The sequence below is a fragment of the Siphateles boraxobius genome, unplaced genomic scaffold (assembly GCF_051911475.1).
Source record: "Siphateles boraxobius isolate OS27281-9 unplaced genomic scaffold, OSU_SipBor_1 11, whole genome shotgun sequence".
NCBI lineage: Eukaryota > Metazoa > Chordata > Actinopteri > Cypriniformes > Leuciscidae > Siphateles > Siphateles boraxobius.
This window is the reverse complement of record NW_027508711.1, coordinates 5,524,263-5,547,558: the sequence shown is the minus strand read 5'-3', so window position 1 is coordinate 5,547,558 and position 23,296 is coordinate 5,524,263. Positions and strand designations below refer to the sequence as shown.

The window sequence follows — 23,296 nt, the reverse complement described above, 5'->3', positions numbered from 1 at the left end:
TAAGGAAACAGATGATAAGATCGTTCCTTCCCGGTTGCTGACCATGCAGAGGTTTCAAAAACGCAGCAATGGCCGCAACATACACTTTGAGCGTAGAAGGGGACCTGCCCTCGTCCAAAAGCTCTTGCAGGAAGGAGATGATCTCCGTAACGCTGTCACGTTGTGGGTCTAGGTTTCGGGCTGAGCACCAGCTAGAAAACACTGACCACTTAGAAGCGTAGAGCCGCCTAGTAGAGGGCGCTCTAGCCTGTGTGATAGTATTAAGCACGTTTACTGTGAGATCAGCGGATACCCGTTGATGGCCCACACATGCAGGGCCCATAGTTTGGTAGATCTGAAGCACCGCCATTGAGTGAAGGGCTGACGCGGCCTGACCGGCGGCAACATATGCGCGACCGATGAAGTGGTCCTGCAGGCTTTCGAGGGAAGAGTGGGCTTGGCCTGCCATCCAGCGGAGGGCGGGTACAAGTGGGTGGCTACAGCTTCCTCGACCGGAGGAATGGTGAGGTAGCCTTTATCCTTCACGAGGGCGTTGAAGAGATAGAAGACCTTAGCCTGGCAGAAAATGGCGCCTTCCAGCTCTAAGATAGCTCCTCGTGCAGCTCTGGCAGGAAAGGAGCGGGCCTCGTCTGAGGCATCGAGCGGCGGCAGGGCAAGGAACCGCCATCCAGCCTGCTGGGTGCGGGTTTCTCGGGCAGCGATCAATCGAGGTCGAGGTCGTCCACGGCCTTGGTGACGAGGCGAAGCAGTTCCTCGTCGACGCTAGCCCGCACGCTGCTCGACTCTTGCAAGGAAGGGGCAGGGTCCGGAATGGAGGAATAGAGCCTGACCCCTCTTCACTCAACGACACGGCAATAGAACAGCTGTCCTCATCCGCATTTTGCCCCTCCGACTCGAGATGCACGACAGCAGCAGACGGAGGCTGGGTGGCCGTGATCGAGGCAGGGGAACCAGATAGCGATGCACGCGGGGAGATGGCCGGCGTGCATTCACTCACTGCGGTAGCTTCCGGAGCTCTCTGTGAGCGGCGCTTTTTGCGGCGCGGCCCAGACAGAAGAGACGGAGGAGTGGGATCCACGTCAAATGTGGCTAGTCGAGCCCGCAGGGTCGACATAGCCATGTCCTCGCATTCCGGGCAGCCGCCTTGGGAAAGCGCGAGGTTGGCGTGGGTCCGTCCCAGGCAGGAAACGCACAGGATGTGGCGGTCCCCGTCGCTGAGAGGGGCTTTGCACTTAGTGAAACAAGGCATTTGTATCAACGCCTTAGCTCTTTTAGAGAGTGAGTTCGAGGGCGAACACACAGCAAGTATAAAAGAATATGGGCGCCGGAAAGCACAGCAGGTACGGGCGGAGAAGAGGCAAAGATGGCCAACTCCTGTTCTGCGAAGCACATGCTCGTCCCGCTGAAGGCTTCGTCAACGACGCAGGCTTCTCCAGAGATTCAGCGATGTGGAGTCTTCGCTGAAGAGGTGAAAAATCAAAGAACATCCTATCTGGACTCGGCTTATATAGACATAAGCCACGCCCATTCAGGCGGGATGTGACGTGCAAGGGAGCCCGCGTCCTCATTGGTGCTTAAGTCACGAACAGTCCGTCGATAGGCTGCAGCAGTTGCCGCAGAGCAACCAATAGGCACTCGAGCTGCTTCGCCTAGGTCTGCTCTATGCAGCAATGCGTCTTAAACTAATGCAAAATTAAGGATAATTTTTGGCTTCATTATTCTCGAGAAAAGGGGCTTTTCCCGTAGCGTAAGCTAGCTTATGCAACACAAGAGTACTTTCGTAAGAGAACAAACTATTAAATAGGTTCATAATAACACCATTATAGAATTTTCCCTTTTATAAAAGGGTTCTGTTTAGCCCCCAAAAAGGTTCCTAATCTGGTAGTTTAGAACAATTTTTCTTAAGAGTGCCAATAAAGAACCTTTACTACTTAAATGTATATATATATACAAAAAAGTTATTATTATTTATTGGTATATGGTTCCATGAATAACCTTAAATATTCACAGAACCTTTCCACAGCACAAAAGGTTCTTAATAGTGGAAAAGGTTCTTTAGATTTTTTTTTTTAATTTTCCTCATGAAAAAAATGAAAAAAGGTTATTTAAGAACTGTTCTTTGGGGGACCAAACATGGTTCTTCTGTGGCATCACTGTGAAAATCCCCTTTTGGATCCTTTACTTTTAAGAGTGTATTTATAAAAAGTTGTGCCTCTTTATTGGGCCGCAGGAAATGTTATATACCAGCAGGATACTGTACAAGAGTTTACGATCACAAACACATACGTCTACTGATCCATGCGTAAAACACTCTGCTGCTATATTTACACATCTGGTATTATTATGTTCCATGGTAGAACTATTTAATATCACAAACATATTCTTGGCACGAGGACTCGGAAGGCCTGATGTTGGAGTGTGTGTGTGTGTGTGTGTGTGTGTGTGTGTGTGTGTGTGTGTGTGTGTGTGTGTGTGTGTGTGTGTGTGTGTGTGTGTGTGTGTGTGTGTCTATAAACCAGACAGAATGCTTCAGGTCTGCTGTATGAGCATGCATCATTTGAGATGCGGTTGAACAGTGAATTCACGTCTGAGAATCTAGACACCAGTGTACGTGGATAAGAGAAGGCTGAGGTATAATGAAGAGGGACAAAGAGATTCAGTGAATAAATCAGTTTACAAAACAGATATTATTGACTCTAGATTCTGATTGCATGAGCAGCATTCAAATCTTTTGGAAAAAGCAGATATTCTTAAGTGTGATCGCACATCAATTGCATTTTGATGCATTAAGTTGTAAATGGCCTGCAAAAGAATTGTTATTTCTTGATTATTATTATAACATTTGCCTCTTTTATTGTATTCTGTATGCTGTTGCCAATATTTTAGAAAACCACTAAGCCACTCGAGGCTGTGCATGGGTTTCAGGGATTTAAAGGTGTAAAACATTGAAGGTTGTGTTACCACTGTAAAATTACTGTATCATGTGGCCTCGAATGACTTAATACTGTAATTTAACTCTTTTTTTTATTCCCTTAACTTCCTGTCTAAGGAACAGTCACATCTACAGCTTCAATTTTGTAATTTACCATACTGTAAAACTGAACAATTAATCAAATGAAATGAGTTTGTTTCACTCAAGTTCCCAGCATGCTTTGCATCAGACTGCATAGACTGTGAATTTGCACAAGATTAATATAAAGTGAAATGTGTTATTTTAATCTTCTGTTATGTTAGGATTTATGTGGTTTCTGTTATGTTGCAGGTTTGCAAGGTCTGTCAAGCACGTTTACATAGAAAATAATGGAAAAGCAGTGCAGTGGAATGCAAAAACACGTTCTATGAAAACCGCTCCATGCTGTTCAGGGTTGCCAGGTTTGCATAACAAAACCGGCCCAATTGCTATTCAAAATCCCTTCAACCTGTGGGCTAAAAAAAACTACTCGTAGCAACAGTGTAAAAGTAACCCAATTCTGACAACACTGATATGGTTTCTCCTGTTTTATTGTTGTCGGAGCATCCGAGTCAAGAGCTGTAAAGGCACAGCCCTCTTCTGGAAAGGGTGCGGGAAGCAGCAGCTCATTTGCATTTAAAAAGACACATGAAAACAGTGTGTTATTGCTTTAAGCCAAAAAGGGACATTTTGGACATGGCAAAATAAATGATCTGTGGGGTATTTTGAGCTGAAATTTCATAGACACATTGTGAGGACACCTACGACTTATATGACATCTTGTAAAATTTAAGGGCAACTGCCTGTCACAATTTTTTTGAGTTCTGCCAAGTTATTAGGGTTTACAGTGAAGCAGATGTGGAATTCTGATCAGTCATGCTGTCATTTTTTATTTGTTTTTATAGACCTTATGCACCAGAGAAACAAGCGTGCAGCCATCTTTTGAATTTTGTGTTTTAACTTTCGTTTTTTTGTGGTAGCTTTGTATATTTCTATGGCATCGCGGTCAAAGAGTAATTAGCTGGTGAAGTGGATTTACTTATTGTAGAGTTAATGAAAGTTATCATGAGAATTGTAATGTTTGAAGCAGATCTCATAACAAAATGTCTGTAGACAGGGAAGATTTTAAAACGAGCGGTTCATTCTTAAATCCGTAAGATCTTACCATTTTTTATGCTGTGGAATTACAAACTGGAAGACAGAACACAACGAGTGCAGCGCTGAAAAGGGGGGGAGCTACATAAGGTCTATAAATCATTTCCTGTGCATATTTTATTTATAATCAGTTTGATAAAATGTTTTATACTCTGCACACCATCATTATTCATTGTTTAAGTCGTACATGTAAAAGAGAAGCATGAAAGTTCTGGTAAACATCTCCCTTTGTGTTCCACTGAAGAAAGTCAAACGGCTTTGGAACAACATGAGGGTGAGTAAATAATTGTAATAATTTTAATACTGACTTGTATGCAAAATATTCCGTGAAATGCCCTTTAAATGTGTTGGGGTCTAAAAATAGGTTAAGCTATTTTAAATGTCCTCTCCAGAAAGAGAAGATCATGAGAACATCTTCTTTCTTTTTTTTTAAAGAGGCCATAATTTTTGTTCTATTGCTGTTTATCGGCAAGATGAAAGCTTTGAACGATGAAATCAGTCAGAATGGAGCAACCGTCTGGAAAACTGCTCAATTTCCTGTGCTTTTGCTTCTCTTTCTGTGAAAGCCATTATCTATGTGCCACTATACACACACATACACTATATAATACAAAACACACACACATCAGGTAATTTCCGTTCCATGGTAAAGCAAGATTATCCAGTCAAGCATTTTTTGTCAAAACTCACACACACAAGGATGATTTTTTTCTAGCGGATATCATGTGACCATTAGCTCATTACAGCGATGATGTCAGTGTTTTGGGGCTGGTTCCATTTATCTGATAGTGATTTACCTGAGCTATGTGACCTATTCAGCCTCCATAGACTAACTTTTTCTAAATCCACCTGGACCCCAGACACCATCTGACAGGAAGTCATGCTTATACACAATATTACACCTTGTGATGTTTATAAGAGTGGACCTTTGTACTACTCCAGAACTTTTTCCCCCCGTGTTCATTCCAGGTAAACATACCCATCTGATTTTTTTTTGTGTTTAGTTGCTTGACTTCCTTTAACATTCCGGGAAAATATCTTTAGGAGTTACACGTCTTCTCTCCCGATGCCAGTGCTACAAACACTCTGATCCAGACGTCTGTGGGACTAGCTTGGATTTAAGTTGGAACCAAGTTGTGGAATGAATGTCAGTGTGTTTGGGTTAAAGGATGTGAGACCTGTTCAAGGCTTTTGGGGTTTCAGTGGTGAGACTTGATGATGGAGATAAAGATGATTTTACTTGATAACTGCAAAACCAGATTTCAAAAGTCATGGGGCCAGATTCACAAAATATTCTGAAAAATACAATTCTTCTTAACTGCCATTTTCTTCTCATTTCCTAACTGGAAATTCACAAAAACATTTCTTAAGAATGTTCTTATAATTTTTTCTTACTCTGAAAAATGAAGGTTATTTATTGGCATCTATGGTTTAACATCCATGGAAACCTTCCATTCCACAAAAGGTGTAGTGGGAAAGGTTTTTTATTTATTTATTTATTTAACTTTTTAGTGTCTTTTAACACTATAAAAATATGGTTCTTTTAAAAACTATTTACTGAAAAAGTTCTTTGGGGAACCAAAAAATAGTTCTTCTATGGCATCATTGTGAACTTTTTGCAATAAGCACTGAGGAACAGTTTCCGAACTCGTTATGAACAACCCCTAGTTGTTCCATTTCTTTTGATCAATATTTATTTGGCAAAATGATTAATGCACAGCGTTGCATTTGCTTTAAACTCGTCCTGATTTTGTCCAAGCATTTTTCCCAAACACATGCGCACTTATCCCTGTGTGTGTTTGTGCTCGAGGACACTAAGTACCTGAATAATAGCTTCCATGTGCAACCTGCCTCACCACACACACACAACACACACCCCTGAATGCTATCCATCACACACTCTCATCTATCTCGGCTGATGTGTCTTTGAGGTTTTTAGTGTGTGACCGCAAATTTGAGCTGCTTGTCTTCTAAAGCCTCACGCTTTCCTGTTGATCCACAGCGCCGCGATTCCATCAATCCTCCACAACAGAAGCTGATAATCAAAGCCTGTTGTTGTACTTTTACCCAGTACCCTCATTTCTGAGAAAACGACAAGAATAATATTTATGAGGTTTGAAAATTGCTCAACTTTTAAAAAATTTTTTTTTTTTACATTTTCTGCTGTCATAATCTTGTGTACTAGAAATGTCCCGGGTTCAGGGAAAGTTGGCGTGCTATTGATTACCACAACACAGAAATTCGACTCATCCATCAGATTTTTTGCAATAACAAAAACACATTTACAGGAATGAACTTGCAGTGGAAGTCTATTGGGGGCAAGACATTGCACTGGGTCAAATTTTTTGTTTTGAAAATGCAGTCAAGATTTTAAAACATCAAGTTTAAATTATTTAATTAATTTATCAATTTTTTTGGTGTAATTCAAAATGTTTTGTGTTAACATGAGACTAGACTGTCACTGATGCAATCAGTTACTAATCTTGGTTTATGCAATGTTCAAATCATATCAAATATTTCAATATTCTTGTCATCACCATGTAAAGTCGGTAATCCAGTAATTTTGCATAATCCAGTAATGCGTGTGACTGATTATACAGTATGTGAAGAACTGTTTACATACAGAGAAATACACACCCACGAATTGCATTAACAACTTTTATTTATACGTTTTTGATCAGAACTAATATAAATGCATGAAAAAAAAATCATTTTTAAGCCCTCCAGAATGTCTTGACCCATACAATTACATGTACAAGTACATTGTAAATGCATTTTTTTCAAACTGATGGATGAGGTGAAATTATTTTATTTTAGTTATTAGTTTATTACTATTTATTACATTTATTTTATTTGTATGTATATACTGTACACTGCCCAGCCAAAAAAGTCACTGTTTGAATTTTGGACACTCTTTGGAGTCTATGATTGAATCATTATCGCAGTGATTATTATGTTTCTATGTTATATGTTCGACAACAGTTCTTCTAACCCTAATTGATGGAGTGTGTAGCTTTTAATTTCTTAAACAACCATGTTGGAACAAACATAATGACTATATTCCAGGATGACAATGTCAAGATTCATCAGGCTCAGATTGTGAAACAATGGTTGGGAGGGACATGAAGAATCATTTTCACACATGAATCGGCACCTCTGAGTTCAGATCTTAAATTCATTGAAAGTGTTTGGGATGTGCTGGAGGAGACTTTACAGAGTGCTGGACTCTTTGCATTGACAATAGAAGATCTTGACCAAAAATTGATGCAATTTTACAATTTGAGTCTTGGTGAATATTGATATTGTCATCATGGAATATGGTCGTGATGTGTCTTCCTACATGGTTGTTAAAGAAATGACAATCAATTAGGGTTAAAAGATCTGTTTCCAAACATATAACAAGCTAGAAACAAAATAATAACTGCAACTTGACAAATCATTTAAACAAATTCATCGGTCTAGTCTCATGTTAACACCGATAATTAATTATAATAACACTAATTAACACTAAATGGAGCTTAACTGTTATTGGACCTGAAAGAACCCACTGAAAAAAGGCCATTTTAAATCAGTTCAACTTGATTTTCTGGTCTTAACTAGTCTTCCATCTGGGCAAGCTGGTATTTAGTTGGCCTGCTCAAGTGGCTCAAGTACACAAAACCCCTCTAAACATCATCAAACTAGATGTAAAAAAGTTTAGTGGCCAGGTAAGACCAGCAAACCACTTTAGGCCGTTTTTTTTTCAGCTGAATAAAAAGTGCCATGAGTCACTGTTTGTAACTTGTAGAGTTATGAGCAGGTTATGAGAACATTCCACCGTCCCGAATGAGGTCAGAAGAATAGTGTGCTGCCCCGAGGGGAGGTCAGGGGAAAATTATACTTCCCGAGAGGAGTTCAAGAGAACATTTTCCCACCTCAGTTTACCCCGTCTGAACAATTACATGCTCCTAAAGCCCTGTTACACAAGTTGTTAAAAGCAAGACCGTAACCAGCCTCAATAAACACATTGAACATGACCTGTGCGTGAGAGGTGTAGCTCAGGTACGAACGCTGTCAGGAGTCAGCATTGTCTTTTTAAAGAGATTTTCGACTCAAAAACACATGATTGCGGCTATTCTTCCACAAACATGGACGCGGATACGTGTGCAACCGAACCCTCGTGCTCACACACATGGTAAGATCATTAGTGGGGTCGTCTTACAACAAACTAACAGCCTCTGTCAGGCCATCTAAACCTACAGTGAGAACAAAAGGATACAGTGTAAGTGTGTCTGTCTGTTTCCTGCTGCTCTACTGACGGATCCAACATAACCAGACATTCAGAGAAAGACTTAAGGCCAGATCCTGTTGTAACACACACACACACACACACCAACGGGAGATGGTTTGAATCAGAACTTTCCAGAACTTTGCCCACCTGGGTCTTAACATACCCATAATGCCTCAGAAAGCTTTAATGACAGAGCAGCTTCAGCAAAGGACTGTAATTTAGCTCCTAACACACACACACACACACACACACACACACACACACACACACACACACACACACACACACACACACACACACACACACACACACACACACACACACACACACACAAACACACAGCAGCGTTCGCCCCTCTGATTAGGATGTGGGATTATGTCACTCACCACAACATCATGTGATTGGTCAGTGGTCAGTGTGATCGGCCAATCGTGGTAAGAATATGAGTATGTGAGCGCTATATCAGTATCAGACAAGTCTGTTATTAATGATACCGACAGCCATGAGTAACGTTCTGGAGCTCCACCACGAGACAAGTGATAGTATATAGATGTATTCTCTCTGTCGTCATTTGTCTATCCATAGGCTATATGTGAAGGAAGCATTTTTTTTCTATATTTTCTACTGAAAGTGTGCTTGCCTGTAAAAATGGGTGGGTGGTTGCTAGGGTGTTGCTAGGTGTTGTGGATAATTGCTGGGTCACTGTGGAAGGTTGCTATGAGGTTTGTTGTTGTGGGTAGTTGCTTGGTTGGTTTCTATGGCATTGCTGGGGTGTTTTGGCTAATGTGGTTGCTAGGTGTTTGCTGGAACATTGTGGGAGGTTGCTAAGTTTGTTTTGGGTAGTTGCTAGGTTTGCTAGGGTGTTGTTAGGTATTTTTTCAGATGTTTATACACACTTTAGCTGCAGTGTGTGTGGCCATTTTGATGCATTTGATGCATTACTTAAAGGATAGACACAACAACATAATGTACAACTCACAGTCTTAGATGTTTCTTTGCCTTTTGTAAAGCGCTACTGTGAATGTTATTAAACTGCCATTGAGATGAAAGATGAGATAATTGCTCTCATTAAACGGCTGTTACCAGTGTATGTGCTTCACATATTTATCTGCCTTTTTAATTTATTTTTTATTACAGAATCCATTGCATAAGAATCAGACCTTCACGGAACATCAGCAACTCTCCATCCAGTGATCTATAAACAATTCCCCAGAGATCCACCCCGGCAGGCGTATTTTACGGCACCTGCCAGTCAAAATGACAGGAAAATATGTGAAAACCTGAGAAAGAAAGAACGGACGGACGGAGGGAAAAGGAGGATGGAGAAAAGGATGTGGAACAAATGGAACCTCATAAAAGGTACCAATAAGAATTCAGACGTGAGCCAGGCCCGCCAATTATACGACACCACTTGTTGCTCCGCCCACTCAGCATGGGGGTGTCTGTTAGACTCATGACTCCACCTACCACAGCTGCTGTGAGTTGATACACAGCCTGTTTCAACACACACACACACACACACACATCATTAAAACCCGAATGCAGACAGACCTTGCTCTTTTCTTCAGTCCCTCACTCCTGTGTCCTACTCAATCACACACAGACTTTCTCTATAAAACTCACTCTCGTAGCCAAAAGACACAAAGGAATCAAAAATCAGCACCCATAAGACTTCTCTCTCACACACACTCCTCCTGTTGGGTGACAGAAGGTTGTGTTAAAGGATGGCCGGGACAATTCATCTCCTCACGGCTGTTTCTCTGATGTTGACTCTCAGCTCAGCAAGCGCAGAATCAACCGGTGAGTACACATAAAGTATCCTTAATAGGTTCAAATGTTTCTTTAACTCATCATTAGTTAAGTTGCCTGGTTTAACTAATAATATGACTATTTAAGTTATTTTAGAATAACATTTTTACTGTAATTATATTTACACTCTTGCTCTTTTTCTCACACTTTTTCCTATTTACTTTGATCCTCTTTCAATGTAGATGTGTTTATCACAAAGCATCAGGCTCCAATTTAGTTTTTTTGGTCATTGCCTGTGTGTGTGTGTGTGTGTGTGTGAGAGAGAGAGAGAGAGAGAGAGAGAGAGAGAGAGAGAGAGAGAGAAAGGTAGTTCATTTTGGGCTATAGAAGTCATAATGTCTTTTGCAGCAAGGATGAGATTGCATTATTTTATTGAATCTGAAAGGCGGACACATAATACTTAAAGAAAACACACACGCGCACACACACACACACACACACACACACACACACACGCATACACACACAACACACACACACAAACACACACACACACACACACACACACACACACACACACACACACACACACACACACACACACACACACACACACACACACACACACACACACACACACACACACTGAGTACTTCCACCTAATGAGGATATAAACATTACCCTTTTAAATGTCAATGTAATATTTACACCAATACATATGACTTAGAGAATGTTTGAACATTAAAATGACAAATAATACATAAAGCCAAATCACACATGTTGACAATCACGGTCAGCATGTAAATATTTCAGCACACCATCTGTGAACAGAAATTATACTTTTGAGCAACAAACAGATCTTTTAAATTAGCAAACTGTATTCTTCACAAGAAAGTGAAGATAAACAAAAATTGCCTTGGTTTTTGTGGGATTATACTTAGTTGATGATTAGTGATGATTGCTAAGGCATGGAAATGAGAGTCAGACAATCTTTTTTGGTTCAAATATAGGAAAAGACGTCATTCTTAAGTCATTAACATTTTTTCATACTACATTACGTTTGCCTGTTTAGCCAATGGCACGCTTCCATCGCCATAACAACCAACATCTGTATTTGACATCCGGCAGTGACACCACAACGGCTGTTCGTTCAACTGGTTTCCATGAAGTTTTCCACCGAAAATTTTCAATGGATAAGGTCCAGTTTGATCCCTGTCAATCTAAATTATACAAACTAAGACCAGTTGCTTCAGTTACAAACTCAAGATTTTAATCTGAAATTCAAGCCTATCTGCTTATGAACCCAACAAACACATTTCTATGAAGTGAAATTTCTATATCTTTTTCAAATGGTTCTCACCAAATTGTGTCACTTTGCAAGCATGTTAGATATGGTCTGGGTTTCAGCATTTAGACACACACCATTTTCCCATGCACAATGCCAAACATTCAAAATTTGAATAAATTTACATGCCATTAGACTTGTTACAGCTGAGTTGTGTTATGTATAAAAAACTAATTATTGCCATTTACAAACTTCAAAGAACTACAAATCCTTAAACATTTATTTAGCATCATGCAACCAACTAAATAAACAGCAACCATATTTACCGTCTAACAGAAATGACATCAACCTAAAATGGGCCTGGGCATCACTCCCAACATGCTTTAGCCTGAGGAACAACTACATGTTTGTGAGCTTTGTGTTTCAGTAACACTTGTATAACATTTAAATAACATTTTCCCCGCAGTGTATAACCTCTTAACGTCACCGGACTGTCTACCGGATCTCCTGCACGGAGGTTTGGCAGAGCAGGGAGTAACAGAGCTCTTTATTCTCGCAACGTTTCGTCTCCAGCCTAGAACCGGAAACACCATATTCAGCCTGTACAATCCAAGAGACAACAGCAAGTACTTTGAGTTCTCTGTGCTCGGAAAACTCAACAAAGGTACGTGAACTTTGGCAGTACCATACCTGTTCAAGCTTATGATTTCAGGGGGGAAAAAACCTGTGTGGGCTTTATTTGCATTCATTTACTATGACAATTTGCAACTGACTTTAAAGGTAGAGTAGGCAATTTTCAGAGAGGCCAGCAATAGCAAGCTAGCTTTGAAAGCATAAGATCCTATACCCTCCAGAGCGTATTTCCAAAGCTACGCCTCCTCCTCCTCCAAAAAAAAACAAACACAAACGCACACAGAGGAGAGCAAACAAAAGCATCATGAGAGATGGCGTCAAACTACATCATGTCTAAAAGCTCATAACAATACAATAATGATAAAAAAACAACTTATAGGTGCAATGTGTAAAAATTTTGAGTATCTATTAACAGAAATGCAATATGACATCCATAACTATGTTTTTAGTGGTGAATAAAGAACTTACTTAATAAACCGTAATGTTTTTATTACCTTAGAATGAGACATTTATATCTACATAACCGCGGGCACCCCCTTCTATGAAGGTCGACATATTGTGACGTCATGTTTCTACCGTAGCCGAACGCGAACAAACAGCATTACAGAGCGCGTTTCGTCACTACCTTGAAAGAGAAGTCGCAGAAAGCTAGAAGCTAGCCATAAACACCGTGAGTAGTGACTTTTCCCTTGTCAGTGGTGTAAAATATGTAGTTGGATGGTTTCATGTAACTTAGTTCTTCTCCCTCGCTGTGTTATGGCTTTGCTATGTGGGGAGAAATGTGCTGGTTACGTTCGTGAGACACTGATTAGTACTCTGTCATTGACGGTAAAACAGTAACGTTACAGGAATCACCAACCAGTCGATCGCGGTTCACAAGTCGATCTTGGAAGCAAGTCTATCGCGAAGAGTTTTCAAAATCAGAGAAAAAAAGCCTATTGTGTGTAGTAAATGGTGTCTAGGGGATGCGGAGGCGCGCGCGCTGTTACAATCATGCCATTTTTGCCGCTAGCACCTTTGGGCTCACGCGGACACGTCGAGTTTAAACAAGGCTTTACGCTTTAACCAGCTCAGCCACAGTAACAGCTCATATTAGCCACCTAAACTTTTACTACCCTGTTAGAAAAAATATATAGTTGCATAGTTTCATGTGGTTCTTCTCCCTCGCTGTATTATGGGTTTGCTATGTGGGGGGAAATGTGCTGGTTACGTTTGTGAGACAATCAGCTGATTACTATTATTATATTATATATTAAGACCCTCGATCCTCACCTGACTATGGCTTTGTAAACTTTATCCATGATGTGGTTAATGGACTATGGTACAGAAACAGTGACAATGTTACACACTCTTGGCTTACTCTGGCTATTCTCTGCTGTCTCAGACGACGATATGTTTGTCCCATTTTAGCCACCGTAGCTTCTTCGAAAGGGAGGGGTGAGCAGTGGGCTGAGCCATCAGTGCAACTCGCAGCCGAACCGCTAGATGTCGCTAAAAATCACACACTGCACCTTTAAAGAGCACTGACCTGTAACACCCGACTGCAGTTTATTTCGGTGTTGATAGTGTTGCCATTGAAACACATAAATTCGAGTCACGAACGTCACAGTTTTCCATCTTTTCCAAATTACAGTAGTTATGGTGTGAACGCAGCATAAGCTCGTTGTTTTTAGTATACCTAGAACTGTAAAAAGGCATCTGCTGTTTCGGTAACGCTGCTCTGTGATTGACGTATGTCTAACTCTGCATAGCATGAAACGCACTGATGAAGTGTAATGTCAGTGAAAGCAGGGTGCATAGACAGGTAGGTAGGACATCGTATCATTGCATTCGGACCATATGCAGTGATTGGACGAACATTTTATGGTCCTACGCCTCCCGCAGATGATATATATACATATAAATATATTTAGACCACTAAATTTAGTGATTGCTATCAGGATGTAAACAGACTTTCAACCAGCATAACAAAAAATGCTTCTGGAACAAATCACCTACCCTGCCTTTAACTTGGAAACAAAAGTTTTAAGCTCTAAAAACAACAGAAATTACAGAAATGTGCAAATGGATAAGCACAAAATACACTTTCTCTCTTTGTAGCTACTTTACGATACCTGCGCAGAGATGGTAGGATGAGTACTGTCACCTTTAACAACCTGAAACTGGCTGATGGTGAGAAGCATCGGCTGCTCTTCCATCTTAAGGGACTGGAGGTGGGCCACCCAGGGGGCTTCCCGCACCGCCAGGGCGTGTTACCGGTGCCCGGGGTGGAGCTACACCTGGACTGCAGGCTGGTGGAGACGCTGAGAGATTTACCAGCTGTGTTTAATGGTCTAAACAATCAACAAGGAGTGGAGTTAAAAACTATGCAGGGGAAAGCACAAGTATACAACATATTAAACAGTTACACACTCACATGCTGAGATATATTTGAAGGGTTTTGATGCATGCACTAATACAGAAAAATAAACTCCCCATTGTGCTCTTTCTGTTCTGATTGGCAGGAGCAGTTGGAGGAGCTCAAACTGGCATACGGTGATTCAATGGAAAATGTTGCATCGCTGCAGGACTGCCACACTCATCAGAGCGACTCTGTACAGACTTTAGGTAACAACTCGAAAACATGAGTGGTGCTCGCATGTGCAAAAATCTGCCACCACAATTCTAGGGTGTTATTGGTCGTTGCCAGGGTGTTGCTAAACAGTTGCTGGGGTGTTCTGGTTGGTTGCTACAGCTAGAAGTTTGTTGCAAATAAAGCATTTTCCAATGGCAGCAGCAAACTTTTTCCATCCAAGACGACTATCATATCGGCGAGCACAAAATCAGCATAATTACTAAGTGCATCTTTGGGTAATAGATTCCAAAAGAAGAGATAAAGAAAGAGAGTGAGTATATGTCTGCTAAAATTGTAAATGTTTTTTTGGTTTATAAAGGACTTAACACGAAACAGCTTACAAATCAGATGCTGGAGCTCACAAAGGTCATTAATGAGCTGAAAGATGTACTTATTCAGCAGGTAAAACCTTTCTGCCCATTATCCTTTTGTACCCCTTTGTTTAATGTTCTTAATTTCCACATTCCCTTATTTACGACCCAGATTTCGCATGTTTACAGGTGAAGGAAACTTCTTTCCTCAGAAACACCATCTCTGAGTGCCAGGCCTGTGGTAAGACATTACATTGAGCAAGAACATGATATGCATTAGTTTGTTGACGCATATATTCAGATAAGAGACCCAAACAAGATATATTTCAATCATGGGAGTGTTCAGTTACCCAAACCACACCAAATATGCATATATTATTGGTTAACTCTAGGTCTGGGCGGAACGGAAGTGGTGAAATCAAAATGCACTCCTGGAGTGTGTTTCCGTGATGATATGTGCATAGAAACAGAAGAAGGGGTGGAGTGCGGTCCATGCCCTGTTGGATACACTGGAGATGGATACAGCTGTGACGACGTTGATGAGGTACATGCCTATTCATTGAAGGGGTCATATCATGACAAATTACTTTTTTCTTCTGAAAAGTCGATTGACTGAAATGAATAAAATTACGTAGTGATGCAAGTTTGAGTAGTGTGTGGGATTTATGAGTTGATTTTCTAAAATAAAATGTTTTTGATGTACTAAAAATCTTACTGCAACTTTCAGAACTCAAAAGTTGAAACAGAAATTAATGAACACATGGCCACTCACTTTGAGATTTAAGTGACACCTTATAGTTGTAGGGTCATGAAACCCCCCTCTTTCAGCTCAAGTCTAGCTCACAATCTTTTTGAAAAATGCAACCTTAAATGGGCGTGGATGGCTGTGAGAAGAAGGGAGGGAGTGGGTGTGTCACGGCAGGGGAGAGGGGGAACTGTCATCGCCAGTGGCCCATGCATATCGACTTTCACTAAAAATCACTGGTAAAACGTGAGGAAATGCTAGATTTTTTTATAGCTGGCAAAGTTAGTCTAATGAAATACACGGACACTTTATTATTGTCCTTTCAAAAGTAACTGAATGCCCTGCTACATATATTAGCCTACAGTAATCGTAATTCTATTTAAAACATATTAATTTACGTCTAATTATAATGTCATTATAAAATATATAGTTGTTTATATACACACTATGAATGCATATATTTGAAAATAATTAATTTTCCGCTTTAAAAAAAGTTCCGTGCATAGCCTAGATCTACGCGCCCCCTGAACCCCGATGACATATATATTTAATTACATGAATTAAGCATACAATTGAGGTATTATCGAAATATTTAAAATTGTAATAACGAGTGCTTATTTAACAAAAGCCAAGTAAAACGATCAGGGTTACATTTTAGACAAAAAAAGTATCCTCTGAAGGGATAGAAAAGTCCTCGGGACTTGGTACCGCATTACTTGCAATACGTAACTTGCATTGGTCGTCATCAAGGCCGAAGTCCATCATTCTCCAGTTGATGTTTGCAGTGTCGCGATTCGCGAGGAAACATATTCAACGCACTAGAACTTCTACACCACGAAAACAAACACTTGCGTCCCATGATTGGCTCATCTACTATGCGATATCACAGTTTGACATGTCTGTCATTGGAAAGATCCACGTGGTGTCATAATTAATTAAGAAAAAGTGTCTTCTAATAGGATATGAAAAATTATGATTAATAATTATGAGACACCGATGAGTCTAGGGCTGCAGCCATTGATTCTTTTTGTAATCGATTAATCTAGCACTTAATCGATCGATTAATCGAGTAATCAGATATTTTTTTTCGTGTGTGTTTTATTAACAGAATAGTTATATTAAACTTGTCTATTTCAGTTAAAGCTGTTATAAGTTATATACTATAAGTTATATAGTATGCAAGTTATAAAGCTATCTCCTATGTGAATTTTCCTTTAAGATGTTATAATATAACCACTCTAAGCATCTAAGCATATTTGTGTATTCTGGTAGTTTAACGCTGAAGAAGAGCTGTAACGTTAACGTGACTTGTTGTTGAACACGCAGTAAAAGCTGACACACTTTTGTTCCGTGCGTTTTAACTGAAAAATTAGTACTACGAATCTTTGTTAAAAACCAACAGGCTGGGGACTTTCATTTTTTGTTGTTTTTTGTAACTAATTGGCAGACGTGAAATACAAACCATGTGCAAAGCAAAGACTGCAATACAATATTTGTTCCTCCATCACGTCGCGGTGTGTACAGTGAATATTTAAGCGTATGTGATGCATTGCTGCAATTGGTCTGACTGGCGTGTGTGTGTGTGTAGGGGTTCTTTTTTTAGGCTATACTCTCTTTCAATTTAACCTGATAGTTACGTTTACTAAAAAATGTCATCAAAGCTAAAAATCATATCTAGTCAAACCGCATCACGACATCGCTACAAATAAAGTATGGGATTAAAATCAGCGAACATCAATAGGCTTAGACTACGTTACCTTGTTTCAGCGAGTTAAGTGTGTTAAGTGAATTAAGTGTGTAATGATCCCACACTTTAGACAATTTCTGCTGTTTATTTACATATTTATTCTCCGCCATCGCGCCAACTAAATTCAAAATATATGCTTCCTGAACAGCTCCGTGTGAATAAACGGTCCGTGGGAAACAATCAAATCCCTGCGCCGCGCGCATAGTGCGCGTCATAGGAATTTAACGAGGCTTCGAGGCAGAGTTTTTGCCTCGAGGAATTTTTGTAATCGAGTAACTCGAGGAATCGTTTCAGCCCTAGATGAGTCATCAATGCACTAACAGTGCTCCGCCACGTCACAGCAGATGAAGATTTAAAACCCGGATGACAAAAATAGCGGAAAAAAACTAAAATTTAAACATTTTCCCCCTACTATTAAATCTAACAGATGCTAACATTGTCTTCAATGGTGTTCAACACACATACCTCTGTTAAAATCTCAGAAAATTTGGTTTAGGGTTTCATGACCCTTTAAGTTGACCTGCCTACAGTGAGGTAAGAAAAAATATTCTTTAGACTTTCTTTAAAGTCTTTTTTACCTTCATTTTAATTGGACAGGATAGTGTTAGACAGGAAAGTACCATGAGCCAGAATTCAAACTCAAGCCACCATAGGTGCAGCTGCCTCATATGTCGAAGCACTAATCATGACATTTCCATGCATTTTTGTGTCTTTTGCAGTGTCAATTTAACCCCTGCTTCCCTGGTGTGAGGTGTGTGAACATGGCCCCAGGGTTCCGCTGTGAGGCATGTCCTCTTGGATTCACTGGCAAACCACTGGAGGGTGTTGGTGTGACCTATGCACAAACGCACAAGCAGGTATGTCACTGACGTTTTGGGGCTGATGCTAATGCATTACTTTTCTATGTAAAATGAAGTGTAAAGATATAGCATTTCCCCAGCGCCACAGTTTGAACGTCATTTGTTGTAACACAAAGTTCAGACATTTACAAAAAAGGACCATTTGCCATTGACATTTTGATGCACTGCCATTGATTAATGGAGTGATAAGCAAAGGGGTGTCTAGTGTACGATTGGGTATGTGGACATTTCCTAATTCCTACATTGTCTTTAGGTGTGTGATGATATCGATGAGTGTAAAGGACCAGATAATGGAGGATGCACTCCCAACTCCATCTGTGTGAACTCTGTGGTGAGAACCGACATGTTCATAATGCATTTCTATGATGCAAAGTGCCATCATATGTCACAAAGACATGCAAAGCAAAAAAGAATAGCACCTTAAAGTGTTATGTGTTACGGTATGTGTAGGGATCATATCAATGTGGCCGATGTAAGAGCGGATTTACAGGTGACCAGATCAGAGGTTGCAAGCCAGAGAAAAGCTGTGCAAACCGTCTACAGAACCCTTGCGACCCCAATGCACAGTGCATAGAGGAGAGAGATGGCACCATCACATGCCAGGTACTTTGAAACACACATTCACACACATGAGAAAGGCATTATGCTCAAGGGCAAATGATAAGATTGTGTGTGTTTATTACAGTGTGGCATTGGATGGGCTGGAAATGGTTATCTTTGTGGTAAAGACACTGACATTGATGGGTACCCTGATGAGAAACTGCGCTGCCGTGACCCAACCTGCAGAAAGGTAATTATGGCAACAATGCAATCGATATTGACTTGCTTACGGCTCTGCTGACATCACTTACCCGTCTCTGGGAGAGATGATTCATATTTTGTCCTCAACACCAGGATAACTGTGTTACCGTTCCAAACTCGGGTCAAGAGGATGCAGATGGTGATGGGAAAGGCGATGCATGCGACCCAGATGCAGATGGAGATGGAATATTGAATGAGCAGGTAAACACACTGACATACATACACACACATTCATGCCGTGGTTGTTTATATGTTAACGCACTACAGAATCTCACACTAATTATTCCTGTAAGATTCTCTTACCTCTTGCGTTTCTATCTCTGGTTATTAAGTATACTTTGTTCCTGTGTATATGTATGGATTTTAGGATAACTGCTGGTTGACGCCAAATATAAATCAGCTGAACAGTGATAAGGACAGTCATGGCGACGCATGTGACAACTGTGTCCGAGTGGATAACCCAGACCAGAGAGACACCGATTCTGATGGCCTCGGAGATGCATGCGATGATGACATGGATGGAGATGGTAAGAGATATCCATATACATACACACACACACACACACACATTTAAGTACATCTAAAAGTCTCTATGATTCGGTTCCAACAAAAGATTGGTCTTTTTGGTACTGAGTCATTCCCAATTGTGGTGTCTGATTTTTTGGATCGTCAGGGATCAAAAACTTCCTGGATAACTGCCAGCGAGTGAAAAATCGTGATCAGCTGGATCGTGACGGGGATGGTGTGGGAGATGCGTGCGATAGCTGTCCTGACATCCCAAATCCAAATCAGGTACATTATTCGCAGGCACCCAAATATTCCTCATATACTGTTCTGTTGTTTTTACTATAAGTAATACTTACACTTAATCCTCTTTTCCCCAGTCTGACATTGATAATGATCTAGTTGGAGACTCTTGCGACACAAACCAAGATAGGTATGAAAAAGTCCATCATTCATGCAACAGAGACATGGTTTCCTTTGCATATCAGTTTCTTAATTGTTACACCAAAATTATGAATTATCATTTTTTGTATCTTCAGTGATGGTGATGGTCACCAAGATAGCAAGGACAACTGCCCGCTGGTCATTAATAGCTCCCAACTAGACTCGGATAAAGACGGACTTGGAGATGAATGTGATGATGATGATGATAATGACGGTATTCCCGACTTACTGCCACCTGGACCAGATAACTGTCGGTTAGTGCCGAACCCTGACCAGATAGATGACAACAGTGAGTACACCACTAATCCTTACATAGACAACAGCATGCACTGTACATTATTCTGTGATCGCCGACTCAACCAGAAAGTATATAGAACAAAAATAGAAAATTAACAGTGGCTGTCAAGATTTATAAAAGTAGTTGACGTACGACTTTGCACTATATTCAAAGTCTTCTAAAGCTTTACAAAACCTTTGTGTAAGCATCAAACAGAAAATGATCCCATTATTCACAGAAAGTATTGTACTTAATGCAGTGAACATACAGAAATCGTATTACAATCATCCCTCACTCACCTGCTCATTTCTATACAGATGATGGAGTAGGCGACATATGCGAATCCGACTTTGACCAGGACAAGGTAATCGACAGGATCGATAACTGTCCAGAAAATGCAGAGATCACGCTGACAGACTTCAGAGCCTATCAGACAGTTGTACTGGACCCAGAGGGTGATGCTCAGATTGACCCCAACTGGGTGGTTCTTAACCAGGTACAGCAAAAGATACATAGAATTGTTTACGTCTCTACAGAAAACTGTGTTTGAGACATACAATTCTGAAAAATTCTTTGCCTTGTTGCAAAGGGAATGGAGATTGTCCAGACCATGAACAGTGATCCAGGCCTCGCTGTAGGTGAGTGGATGCATCTTTTTCCATCATGATTAATGATATATTTTATTATTTACATGAATGACACCATTCGCCTCTCCGACGACCAGGTTACACTGCATTCAGTGGTGTTGATTTCGAGGGAACGTTCCACGTGAATACGGTGACTGATGACGACTATGCCGGCTTCATCTTTGGATACCAGGACTCTTCCAGTTTCTATGTGGTGATGTGGAAGCAAACGGAGCAGACGTACTGGCAGGCCACGCCCTTCAGAGCCGTAGCTGAACCTGGCATTCAGCTGAAGGTTGATTAGATCAATTTTAATATATATGATCTCTAAATGTGTGAGAAAGTCTTTCATGGAATTAAAAGAACTAATCTTTATCTCTCGCTCTCAGGCAGTGAAGTCCAAGTCTGGTCCAGGTGAGCATTTGAGGAACTCTCTCTGGCATACAGGTGACACTAATGATCAGGTGCGTCTCCTGTGGAAGGATCCAAGGAACGTTGGCTGGAAGGATAAGGTATCATATCGCTGGTACCTGCAACACCGCCCACAAGTCGGATACATCAGGTGAGCTAATCAAAATTCAGGTGACTCAAAATTGAAGCCAAGCTAGCAAATGAGAAAGAAAAGTGTTAAAAATCAAGATGATTCAGTACAGACTTGTATGTGTTTTTTTAGGGTTCGTTTCTATGAGGGTTCAGAGCTGGTGGCAGATTCTGGGGTGACAATTGATACCACAATGAGAGGAGGAAGACTGGGAGTGTTCTGCTTCTCTCAGGAGAACATCATCTGGTCAAATTTGAAGTACCGCTGCAATGGTTAGAAAACACAAACATGTTAAACAATGAAGTTGGAACAAGCATAAACAAATCCATAACTGTTCAAATAAAGTAATTAAAACAAAAGAAATGAATACTTTAAATCAGCAAGCATGCATTAAACTCATTAAATTTGTTTATATATAATTATAACATTTCAATTAATTTTACCTTAACTTTTGAATGGTAGTGTGCATACAAGCAAATATAAACTCACACCATATGCTCAAAACTTATTACAGAACCTATAAAATATTCATATAGTATTTTACCATCATCTCTTTTGCAGACACCATTCCCGAGGACTTCCAGGAGTTCAGTACACAACATGGCATGGACCCCCTGTAAATAATTCCCGTAATGCTATGTTTATACTAACACACCATTACACACAGTCATGTGTGTCTCTGAAAGTGTGAAACACATTTGTACACAGTGTGTGTGTGTAGAATTGGGATACGTGTATACACAATGTGTATGCCTTTTTTTTAAATCAACTAATTTTTTACTGTTTATTAGGTCAAAAAACTTAAACAAATTAGCTAGATCATATGACATTTAGATGAGATGGACATTATTTCCTGTTCTCAGTCAGTTACAAGTTATAATTCTTTGCTACCTGCCTTGAATGCAAGTAGATTTGCATCACATTCATTGAACATTTGCAAGAAAGGATGACACATATTATGATAAAAGATAAGTAAACCTAAACTTGGAGTCTCACATTCATGTTTGGCACCAATAAAATAATCTATTCAAAACTTGTGGCAACATTTTACGTCATTCTGTCCTATGTATGACTGTACTTCCATCTGACTAAAATTTGTATGTTCTGTGGCCCAGAGACAATAGCTCTGTTCTAAAATCTAGTGAGTGAGCTGGATACCTAGCCAGCTGTATTCAAAGGAAACATCCTAAATGAAACGAGATACTTGACTAGCTAAAAGGTAGGCTACCTTAATTATGCTGCCTACCTTTTGGAACATCAGGAACATGCCTATGATGCCTTAAAATGCTGTTTTGGCCAGCAGCTCACCAGGGCTAGAGCTTATGTTTGGACTAGAGCTTATGTTTGATGAGAATTTAAGTTAGTTTGTTCTCATTAGAGGCTGTTTGCTCTGCAGCATTATTGCCAGAGTGAGTTAACTGCGAGAGTAGAGTCTCTCACGCTGTTTTTGCACTTAGCTCATGCTAACCTCAGCAGTTCTTGCCTCCATTCACATTCCTCCTTATGTGGAAGCTGTTTTATTAGAGAGTTTGAAGGAGGAAAAAAAGCTTAGACTGTTCAGAACATATACATACTATGGTCAGCAGATGGCAGTATGGCCTTTACATTCAACTGACTATTGCTGCTAGCTATTAGAACAGTCAGTTCTCATTACTGTGTTCTCTCTTGTCCACCTTGTCTCATGTCTTTTACGCATCTGAATATTAATATTTTTCAGACAATCACTCTATCTGTCTACCAATCTTGGCTGAATTCATTAACAAAGCAGTTCATTATGTAATTAT

At 40.3% G+C, this 23,296-nt stretch overlaps 1 protein-coding gene across 2 annotated transcripts; it reads left to right on the top strand.

Moving 5' to 3' along the window:
- The first annotated feature begins 4,228 nt into the window (after window positions 1-4,228).
- Window positions 4,229-22,545, top strand: thbs4b (thrombospondin 4b). 2 transcript variants are annotated; one of them, XM_077194350.1, is made up of 23 exons: window positions 4,229-4,379; window positions 9,513-10,175; window positions 11,876-12,073; window positions 14,143-14,426; window positions 14,547-14,649; window positions 14,976-15,058; window positions 15,157-15,208; window positions 15,360-15,511; window positions 18,179-18,316; window positions 18,573-18,650; window positions 18,770-18,922; window positions 19,005-19,109; window positions 19,214-19,321; window positions 19,488-19,647; window positions 19,794-19,912; window positions 20,005-20,057; window positions 20,164-20,357; window positions 20,663-20,841; window positions 20,935-20,983; window positions 21,070-21,266; window positions 21,361-21,533; window positions 21,645-21,784; window positions 22,074-22,545. In XM_077194350.1, the coding sequence occupies exons 2-23, from the start codon at window positions 10,100-10,102 to the stop codon at window positions 22,130-22,132; spliced, it is 2,853 nt and encodes a 950-aa protein (XP_077050465.1). In that variant the 5' UTR covers window positions 4,229-4,379; window positions 9,513-10,099; the 3' UTR covers window positions 22,133-22,545. The 2 variants fall into 2 exon arrangements, with proteins under 2 accessions (XP_077050465.1, XP_077050464.1); XM_077194349.1 differs by lacking the exon at window positions 4,229-4,379 and adding an exon at window positions 8,466-8,809.
- Window positions 22,546-23,296: the final 751 nt, after the last annotated feature.